The sequence below is a fragment of the Heliconius melpomene genome, chromosome 11 (assembly GCF_056956725.1).
Source record: "Heliconius melpomene rosina isolate 202511_hmr_F chromosome 11, ASM5695672v1, whole genome shotgun sequence".
In the NCBI taxonomy this organism is placed as follows: domain Eukaryota; kingdom Metazoa; phylum Arthropoda; class Insecta; order Lepidoptera; family Nymphalidae; genus Heliconius; species Heliconius melpomene.
The window spans coordinates 6123380-6135116 of NC_140399.1; the positions used below are offsets into that span (position 1 = coordinate 6123380).

At 33.5% G+C, this 11737-nt stretch overlaps 1 protein-coding gene across 1 annotated transcript; it reads left to right on the forward strand.

Annotated features, from left to right (window-relative positions):
- Positions 1 to 455: 455 nt before the first annotated feature.
- SiaT (beta-galactoside-a-2,6-sialyltransferase) lies at positions 456 to 11737 on the forward strand. Its single transcript, XM_085193253.1, has 5 exons — positions 456 to 1374; positions 8330 to 8427; positions 8786 to 8931; positions 9128 to 9258; positions 9606 to 11737. The coding sequence occupies exons 1-5, from the start codon at positions 618 to 620 to the stop codon at positions 9851 to 9853; spliced, it is 1380 nt and encodes a 459-aa protein (XP_085049379.1). The 5' UTR covers positions 456 to 617; the 3' UTR covers positions 9854 to 11737.

An 11737-nucleotide genomic window follows, 5' to 3' on the forward strand; every position in this document is an offset into this window, starting at 1 on the left:
GTTTACTTTTTATAAAAGTTGGATAAAATATAATCACGTTATTCGTGCTATGGTTCTCGTATATGTTGGTTTAAATAATTGAATCAAGCAGTAAAGTTGAAATATATTATACTATAGCATTAACAATATTATAGCATTTTATTGAAATCCAAGATGTTTTTGATATTTTTAAAGTGTTATTCCACATTTAGGAAAGAAAAATACTTAGAAAGCGTATAAATGTTGCCAGCCTCATTTGCTGAGATATCTAATGTAGTAAGTACCTACAGAGTCGCTAAAACGAAATTGCTATTTAATATTTTGTAACTTTTATCTTTTTGGGTATAACAATTATTTTTTAATATATATACTTTCCTTGAAAATATTTACTGTAATAAAAAAAAAATCATTGATAAAGATAATATTGTGGTTGCGTTCTCCCAAAGCGCGTGCGTGAGCTTTTAGTCTCAGCTGATCGCACTCCACCCATTGACTTATGCAAGCCTCCAAAATATTTTTATGGTTGTGATGTAAACATTTGTTAAATATTAAGAATTTTTACAATGTTTAGTTAGAACTAAATCTAAAAGTGATATTAAAAATATATATAAGTAAATAATTAGGTATTGTTCCTAAAAATGAAGGCTGCAGCGATGTCTGTGTGGATTTTTATCAATCTCCTCTGTTTTGGAATGTGCGGTTATTTATACTTGATATGGTCCCAATATTGGATGAGTTTAGAAAAACAAAGACTTTTTAGTAAATCTCACGTGGTTTCTCATAAAAATGGCATATCAGGGATAAGTTTTCAAGAGACATTTTCAGAGAATAATATCATAAATATGTCTTCAGTAAAAGCTGATTCGGTGCGAAAAAGATCGGTGGTGTCATTCAAAACGGGACATTTGCAGTGGTCTAACAAATCTTTTGGGGTCCAAATGCGATCTAATAACATTGTCGTAAAAAGTCACGGCAGTCCAAGGTTTCCCAACATACACAAAGCGATTCTAGAACTCGATAGCGATAAGTATGTCTGCAACGATTTGACTACATCAGAATGTGAAACTAAGACCACAGATTTTAAAGAACTGCTTATAAAGGAATTTCATAGAGTGTTGATGAGTGAAAGTAAAGTATTCACATCTGGTTTAGATTCACAAAATCCATATGATGTCAGATATGAGAGAGGAACTGCGAAGAGTTTTAATAGAGAGGATATACTGTGCGCACTGGGGAAGCTGGCTGTGCGCACAGTTAAAGCGGAAGATGAACCATTTGCTAGACTAGGTTTTCGCATTCCGGATCGGCCTTTGCAAGAAAATCGAATGTTTAATACCTGTGCCGTAGTTACTAGCGCAGGGGCTCTTTTAGGATCTCGTTTGGGAGAGTTTATTGGTATGTAAAAGTAAAATTTACTTTATTTTTTTATTTCGTTGTGGGTTGATCCCAAGCCGAAAATGAATGAATGAAAATGATTTTTTTAAAATGTATAATTTCATTTCTTCGCCCTGGTGTGCGCCAAAACTCTAGGCCTCCAGAATTCGGAAAATAGGAAACGGTAGTGTCCTAACACTAGATTCCCTCTGCTTAACCTGTAGTGTACGGGATAAAAGATTTAATTTGGTAGACCGCGTGTCAACATTTGCGGTCAGTGCCATACTGAATTGAATTTTAAAGGGCACTAGTTATAGGTACATATACCTAACTATCGTAACAAAATGTATGAATCACGTACACTATGAGTGTTCAAGACAGTGTGATTATTTCTCTTTACAGTTATTGGCCCAGATTTTCAATTGGTCACAAGCTTTACTATTTTTTTAAACTTGCTATATAGGAAAGGGCAATAACATACAAAGAGGACATTACTGTTATCATATTTAGATTTTTAAATTAATTATCCTTTGGGTATTTCGTGTTGAGTGATGGAACCCAAGGCCGCACTTTCCTTCCACACCAGAGTCTAGAAATGAAAATATTTATTATTACCTTCCCTCGAATGGAAATCGAACCTGTCACGTTTACAGTCACACGCGCGTCGCCAACACCACGAATGGCCTCGCCGTCTGGTCTGATTTTATCATTAAATTTTTGATATTCACCTAAGTTGTACAAGTGGTAAGAATTATTTATTATATACGATTATCTATAGGGTGCAACGATGCTAGGTGATCGACCGCCATTATACAGCTATCGTATCGGATCTTTACTTTGTGATGGCATTGTCATGCGCGGGCGTCGTTCTTCGTCGAACGTCCCAAATCGTATGCGAATTACATGAATTATTATTGTCCACGGGACTTCACTCATTACTCAGAGCTGCAAATCAAAGTAGACGACTAGGTACCTTTATTATTTACCGCCCGCCATTGTAATAGGATACTGCGGTTATAAATTATATGAATCAACACACCTTTCGAGAGACGTGTATTTCCTTAATATACGTAGCTAAACATTTTTAGTAATAATAGTAGTAATTTTTTTATTCAATTGGTTCGTGATTGTCTATTATACGTACTATAGAAAATATTTTTTTATATACTTTTTTCTGCTTCACTCTGAAAGGGTAGGAGCTTAGTATTAAAACATTCCTTTCTCCATTTTCCGCCGAATTCTCGAGGCATTGCACGTTGAGTGGCAGAACTCAAGGAAGCGCTTTTGCTTCGACACCAGGGCAAAGAAATGTAAATATTAAATAATTCATTTCCTAAATTGGAAATCGAACCCATAACCTGTCATGTTTAGTGTCACTTGTTGTGTTGTGCCCCTACGCAACATATGGCCTAAGTTTATACACATCCGGTGTCCTTAATTAAGTTATCTACTGTGGGAGTCCTATTATGTACGATTGCTAGATACCAATCGTACCAAGTAAGTATTATTATGCGACGATCATTTGATTTATTCATGTTCATCGCATCTAAGCTTGCAGAAATGCGCGACGCTACGATATGCAGATATGGTAGTTTAGATTGTGGCGCCGGCGGCCGGCGCCTGTGTTTATACTGTATCTGTAAAACCCGCGCGTCCCTTATGGAAAATACGCAGAACGCCCAATAAAAGCTTGTCTCGTATTATATGCTTAGTAGATTTTACAATGGAAAATAGAGGAAATAGGCAATTGTCAAAATGTTTTAAATCCTAATTCAGTATAATTTATAATTCAAATTTAGTATGTATTTTAAATATATTTACAAAAACAAAGGTCTTGTATATTTCATATTGTTACTACATTTACATTTACCATATTATGATTAAAGAGAGCTTTATAATATCTACATGATAGAAGGCGATGAAGTCTTACGAGGAATGCTTACCAGGAAAAAAAGAAAAAACTTATTTTGGAGAAACGAAATTATTGTGTTCCCTGGAAAAATCGGTTCTCGTAATTTTTTCCTTTATTTAACAATAAATGAAATAAAACACCGCTACACCATTAGATTCTTAACATACGATTTAGTATGCGTAGTAAAAGTCATAAGCGATGAATCATTAAATAAATCATTATATTTAAGTTGCATTGTCTTAGTCATTCGCACATGTCTTTGTCCTTTGTAAAAAGCTTGATAGGTCAAAGCGCACTATACGATAGGTATACCTGCTATATCCGCATTTAGCATTGTGTGTTGAGTAGCGGAACTCAACGCCACGGTTTGCCTCCAGACCAGAGCGGAGAAATGGAAATATTAAACATTTAATTTCCTCGTGTGGGATTCGAACCCACACGTCACACGCTTGTGCCCCTGCGCTAGTGTTGCCGATCGATAGTAAACTATCTGATAGTAAGACTATCGATAGTATAAACGATAGTATCGATTGACTAGATAGTATAGAAACTATCGATAGTTCAAAAGGGTACAATACTATCGGACAATGCAATACTATCGATACTATCGATGGTATCGTATCTCCCAGTCAGATATATCGATATCGATCGATAGTATCGATAGTATTGCATAGTCCGATAGTATTGTACCCTTTTGAATTATCGTTAGTTTCGATAATATCTATGCAATCGATACTATCGATCGCATGAGCTTTTTAAGATTAAAACTATCGATTGCGAAACTATCGATAGGTTGGTAACACTACCCTGCGCCTGGTATAAATTCTTAACATAAATTAAGCTACATTTTTTTTATTTGGTCATTTCAGACTGGAGTATTTATATATATTTGCAAGATTTTATACAATACAGTTAGTTGGTTTGTAGTGTTTTATTCTAGTATCGACTTTTGACTTAAATAACACTTTCATAATAATTTACTTTGTTCTAATATAATATATAGCTAAATTAATTATAATAAATTTAAATACTAACTGTCTTTGTAAATAAAGAAAATGTTATTATAGATTCATAGGTAGATAAAGTTCAATATAATTCAATCGTTGGTCATACAACGGTGACAAGCGAAACACTTGTATTTCCTTTTATTCCTGTTAAAAAACCCGGCAATGCGTTATCGGAAGTCATTGTATTCTGATGATACACACGTGGGCTTAGTTTTCTTCGCATAATTATGTAGTTGTTTATTTAAAACATTTCTAAAATAATCGTTTTAAAAAACAACTAAAAGGTTAATAAGAATTATATAAAAAAAAACAAATCTATATATATAAAATCGAAAGGTCACTCACTCATCACGAAATCTCAGAAACTACAAGTGCTAGGGATCTCAAATTTTGCATAGGAGTTACTTATAGGACGTAGGAGTTCGCTAAGACGGAAATCTGCAATATTCGACTTTTAGGGGTTGTTTTTGAGGTTGAAAATTTGTATGAAACTTCGTTACTACAAATGCTAGGAGTCTTAAATTTTGCATGGACGTCACTTATAGGACGTGGGTACTCATGGAGACAGAAATTAATAATAACGTAGTTCACGCAGACGAAGCCGCGGGCGGGCCGCTAGTATTCTAAATAAATTTGAATGAACGCTCGGAATGCCAATAAAAGAACAGAACAGATAAATTGGAGGTCTTCACCTTATTCTGAAATTTAAGCTGAGCTCTTTCATCTGATACCTCACTTGATCTAGCGGCTTTGATACCAAATTCTTCCCCACTTTTATTTTTTTAGGATTTACCCAGAAATGTATAGTTTTCAGATTTTCTCCAAACTAATACTACCTGTAGATGCTTGCTGCCAAATATAATTCTAGGTCAACTGGAAGTGCCCTATTAATTTTGATTCCTTTCATACTGTTACAATACGCGTTTTTAGCTACCATATCTTTTTTTAAGTAAATCTATAAATAACGTTCCTGATATGGAGGCTCTTGACAGACAGAGAGACGAATAACAAAGTGATCCTATGAAGGTTTCTTTTTTCCTTAAAAGTTAAAAGATACTGTAATATATTGGCTTTTCAGTATTTTTTTTTATAAAAGTTTAATACTTTTCGTAACTGATTGCTGTCATTTGTTTTTAGTATCTGAACAACTGATTTGCCTTGCCTAATTTAATCTATCTTCTTCTTCGTGTCAATGATTGGAGAATTCATATTATATTTTGCCAGTATTTAGCCACGTCGACTGCGGCATCTGTTGCCTCCATCAGATCGTCATGTGAGCAGGTGAATGGACATTTCGGGCAGGAGAGTAAGTGTGCTATCGTTTGTGGATCGGCGCCACAGTCACAGGGTGACTTATCCCTCTGTTCGTTCTATCTAATCTATAGAAACGTGATCAATCATGGAAGATTCACATAAAAAAAGACATATATAGCTAAGATACGTTACAATTTTTATTTAAGTTAGTCATATATTCGTTACAAAGTATCTAAAAAAAAAAGCAAAAAGAGTCATTCCTGACAAAAAAAAGTCAAGAAACACCTACAAATAAATGACAATGCTTCAAAAAATTTGCATAGCATTTAAAAATCACGAAGTTGTGACAAGCAATGGTTGAGCGAGTGAGTAAAAGAATAAACCTTTCATACTGTTTACTTTGTAGGTCCACTTACCACTTGCCAGTCGTCAGCCCACGCGTCCATAAACAACGTATAATTTATAGTTTACCTTTGGGTATGTGAAAACATTGTGAAATTTAAAAGGAAAATTGTTTAACAGATTTGTTGATAAGCTTTTCTATGTAACTTGTGTTGGGGATTTTTTTTAAATAATAAAGGAAATTATTGTGGCTTATAAAAGTCTTATTCTACATTTTTATTTTTGGTTACACGTTCGATTCCATGTTAAGGTTACTTAATATCTGTATACTTTTCATAAAGAAATACATATTCAAAGTATTTCTAAAAATTTTTTAGCTTCTCGCTGTTGCAGGGTAGGCAGAGGGAACCTGGGAACCCAGTGTCCAGACACTCCGTTTTCATTAGGACACTATCGTTTCCCATTTTCCGTCGAATTCGTGTTGAGTGGCGGAACTTAACACCAGAGAAATTTAAATATTAAATATTTCATTTCCTCGAACAAGAATCGAACCCAGAACCTCTCGTGTAGCGTCACACGCTTGTGCTCCTGCATCACGACTGGCCTCAAACAATATACATATATGGTTAATTTATGTTTATACCTCTAAGTAACACTAATCAATTGCAAATGATAAAAAATTAACAATACAAGTGTAAGTGTCGCAAGAAGCTATATATCATATAGACCAGGGGTTCCCAGCCAGTGGTCCTAGAAATGGTCCGCGAACAATTTTAATTTAAGTGCGGTGAGGAGTTGGACGCGAAAACGCTCACTTCATCCGTACACCTAATAAATAAATATTTAATTTCCTCGAGTGGGGATCGAACCCACAACCATCGCGTTACAGCCACCCATCCTTGAACCCCAAATATTTTTTTTTGATTATAACTACAGAGTGGTCCCTACTAGCAATATTGATATAAAAAAGGTCCTTGTGTAAGAAAAGGTTGGGAACCCCTGATCTAGACAATAGAATAAACGTGTCCTATAAAATGCACTACATACATTATTAAATAGTTTTATCTTTTAATAAATGGTCTCGTTTTTCTTTCATGTGACTGTAGCACGTGATTTTTTTTTGAAATACGAGAGATCGCAAAATTTTCCTTATACTGGTTTCCTATTCATACGTCACTAATTACCTATTCTCGCAAAGGAAGTAATCGTTTCTCTCAATAATGTATATCTAATTATTATCTACTAATAATTATAGTATTATCTAATGCTAAACACTTTGTTTACTTCCATTGTTTTGCTTTCTTATATATATATATATTTTGTTTACGTTTCACGTGTCTATTTCATTTTAAATATAATTAAGTAAATCGTATGGCCAATCAGTGAGTGTAACGCGATATGTAGTAGGCTCGATTTCCACTTAAAGAGTTCCGCTTCTCAATATAAAATGCCTATAGAATTAGGCGGAAAATAGGCAGCGGAGTGTTACGGCACTATTATCTGCTAAATTCGGTATACAGCGTGGACCTTAAAAAAAGTGGTCTGTGAAGTAGAGCAGAAAATTGTATAAAGCCTCAAAATATATCAAGGTCTCTGTGTAAACTACTTATGGTAAACACAATTGGGATTGCAACTATCTAACGTAGGCTGGCGTATTGTATAAGAAAATACAAAGAATTGTAAGTTGCAATGTTTCATTGGATCAACAATATTATTACAGAATTTTATTTCATTAGACATTATGTTTGACACAACAGTTGTTGTTAACAGTTAAATAATATAAAGGTTTCTTAATAAAGCATCAATTAATAAATTTCGTATAATAAAATTAATATGAAAGAGTGGTTCAGTACCTCAAAAAAAATTTTTATAAGTTGTACTTCCTGTTGACCTACAATTATGAATTTTCACTTTTAGGATTTTGTCCTTTGTTTTTATTGTTCGATTTTGATTGTTTCGAGAAGTTAGATTTTTTTGTGCCTCAAGAAAGGTAGACCATAATACTTTCACGCGATCTCGAGATAAAAAATCTTGACAGAACGACAGACATATACAAAAGTGATCCTATACGAGTTCGTTTTTCCTTTTGAGGAACGGAACCCTAAAAATACCTCGGCCATCACTAAAATGAAAATGAAAGGCTGTTTGTTATATGACTATTAATTATCTCTAAATACTTTATTATATTTATGTTTTTTTTAAAGTTTACGTATTAAATAAACATATTTTTCTGTCTGTTTTGCCTGTGTGGCCGTGGCCGGTCGGGTACCCACAGCGACGGTAGGGGTCCCCTACCTTATTTAAGTGGATTATAGACTATTTGTTATTTAAATTTTGAATTTATTTTAAAGACGAAATTACTTACCATTCCGTAAATCCATTGCGCAAGACTTCAGCGCAGCAGAAGTAATAGGTTTCTAGTTATATTATAATTTTAAGCGACCTATTTTTTTATTTACAGATTCTCATGATATGGTGTTAAGATTTAACAATGCTCCAACAGAAAACTACACGGACGATGTCGGTTCAAAAACCAGTTTTCGTATTCTTAATTCACAGGTAATCATTTTGTTTAGTTAAATATTTGTCTTCTACGAAAGATTAATAGGGAGAAATACCTTCCTAAATAAGAAAGAAATGTCATAAATAATTTGATAAATTAAAGTGACGAGATATCTACATAAATGATTTAACAAATATATGTAAGAATAAATATTTTTCTGTATGTCTTTTATGTAATCGTAAACTATGCATTTGATCATATGATGATCTTTAGCAAAGTTGTTATGCATGAGCCCACGAAGGTTTTTGAGCTGGTACGACCAATTTTCGATGTAGCGTAGCAATAGTACACAGGGAACAGGTAGTTCATTATACATTTTTAAATATTTTTTTAATTATTGAAAACTTCTTTCAGGTAGTTACTAAGCCGGAATATAATTTTTTAGAAGATAAATTGTATAACAATATTTCAATACTAATATGGGATCCGGCAAATTTTACTTCAACACTTGAAGAGTGGTATCGCCATCCAGATTTCCCTGTCTTTTCGGTATACAAAAGGTATTTCCAATGGTCATGTTTAACCATATTATATTTTTAATTCTTATTGTTATTTAGTATAGCTGAGGATCGAGTGTGGTGGCGAGAATTGGGGAAGGCCTATGTCCAGCAGTGTACAAAAGATGGCTGTTGATGATGATGATGATGATGATTATTCTTATCTGACATTATGTTTATTATTTTGTTGTTATTCTAGATTGCTCAACCGTCGAAGCGATGTCGACGTTCACCTCTTGCATCCCCATGTTTTATGGGATTTATGGACTGTTTTACAAGATTCTTCACAGTACCGTCTGCGCCGCAACCCTCCATCTTCAGGTTTTATAGGTATACAGATAATTTAAGGCGAATGATTCAGTACAATATAAAAAAAGGCTAAATACTTAAATAAGAATAAAGTAATAGATAATAGTAATATTGTAATCTTATGTGCTCTAGTGTCGAGGCAGTTATAGAGGCAGATATTCCGCTAATTCGTAATACATTCAGCAGATAGAAGAGGAGAGTGAGAGGTAGAGGAGAGTGAGGTAGAGAACGAAATAAATAACAACTAAATAAATAATTAATCATCTTAACGTGTGAAACTCGTGAAACAGATTTTTTAATTATTTGATATAATATACGAAACAATTTCACTTTTAGATCTTATTTTTTATATAAATTCCTATAAACAGGATTATGGTTCGCCATACACCGCTGCAACCGTGTTCGCGTGTTCGAATACGTGCCATCCGTCCGTGCGACGCGGCGATGTCATTACCACCGCTCAGTCGAGGACGCGGGCTGCACCCTCGGTGCTTGGCACCCCCTGGCCCAGGAGAAGGTGATCGCACACCGCATGAGTGATAATTCTGACATAGATATTTTCCAGCGAGGCTTCCTTGATATTCCAGGAGTAAAAACTGTTTCTTGTGGAGGATAATTAAGTATTTGTAATTTTAATTTGAGCTCCCATACTATATTTATAGTATTTTAGCTTTGACTTCTATGTATGTGTTTAAGATTAGTTTATTTAATTTATCTAAATTTTTATCGATGATGTCTTTGTTCTTGACATAATTTAAATTAATAACTATGAAGTATTTGAGGCCCTCTTGACGCAGGGGCGTAAGGGTGTGAATGTAACGCGATGGTTGTGGGTTCGTTGCTCACCCGAGGGAATTAATAATTATTTATCTTCGCTCTGGCACCAACGCAAAAGCCCGACGTTGAGTTCCGCCACTCAACTCTGCTATCGTATAGTGTGACGGATATAATTAATATATATTATATTAATATAATTTTCTAATTAAATTTAGGACTTAGTACCTAGTTTAAAGCGGTGAATAGATAGTGCTTGGTAAATGAAAGCTTTTAATGATGTTTTTATATAAATATTGTATATTATTATCGCCACTCCGACCCCATATTATATAGTAACAAACATATTTATCAAAATGTCAGTGTATTTTATATAACTAAATATAAAATAACATTCGATAATAAAATCATCACTGCCGAACTAAACTAGAATTTATATATAATACATAGTTAAATATTTTATACTGGACAATGCTTAAGTTAAAAGTGGGTAGATAATAATCAAAATAAAAAACTTGGACGTGTTATACTCGTACGGCTGTTGTAAGATAATCTTAGTTTTGTTTCTTATGAAAATTACAGTATTATCTGGATACCGTTACAAAAACAAAATTTACTTGAGAAATGCTGTTATTTTGCTGTAAACAAACTTAATGACTCTATAACCTTATAAAGTCAAACAAGATGAATATAAAAATTCCTTAAAAAAATTGGATAATATTGTATGTACTTATACACAATATGTATGTGATTCTAATAAGTTATATCTATATATATAAAATCGAAAGGTCACTCACTCATCACGAAATCTCAGAAACTACAAGTGCTAGGAATCTCAAATTTTGCATAGGAGTTACTTATAGGACGTAGGTGCTCGCTAAGACGGGAATTTGCAATATTCGATTTCTAAGGAGTTGTTTTTGGGGTCGAAAGTTTGTATGAAACTTCGTTACTAGCTAGGAGTCTCAAATTTTGCATAGACGTCACTAGGACGTAGTCATGGAGACAGAAATTAATAATAACATAGTTCACGCGGGTGAAACCGCGACCGGGCCGCTAGTTAGAAATATTGGTGATCGAAATGTGTTTTACAAATTAAAAGAGACAATATAGCACTGCCTCTCAAATTTTTACGTAGTAAAAATATTTAAGTAAAAAAAGTTAAATGCATACAAGTAAATTCGATAAAAAAACTGAAATGAATAAAATAATAAAAAACTTTTAAATATTATATGTAACTTAGTTCTGTCAAAAGTTTTTGAGTGAGAACGGAGAACGGTCTTCGGATTTTTAACTGTTAAAAATAACAGCAAGAGTGAGAATTAACTACATATGTTTAATTTTATTAGTTTCTTTATCTCTCGTATTCTGCGAGGTATGAGGAAGAGGGTAAACCAGCAAACAAAATTTCTTATGTTATATGGTGAAACCCGTAGCATCATCCCCTGGTTGCACCATAAAGACTATCTTTAAAACAAAATATGTAAGTTCAGTTCATCCACGTGACATTAAAATTTGCAGTTTTAAAACTAATATGCCATTGCTTGTTAAGAAATGCATTCACTTAAATATTAGACGATTACATTTATAATATAAATATGTATTGTTTGTTTTTTTTAAACATGAATCGTGTAAAAGGAATGTACTTGTCTTCCTGAAACCATCAGAAGGTGCTTAAAGATAATAACTTACAAACTTCCTTAGTAATAAAATTTATGAAACCAAA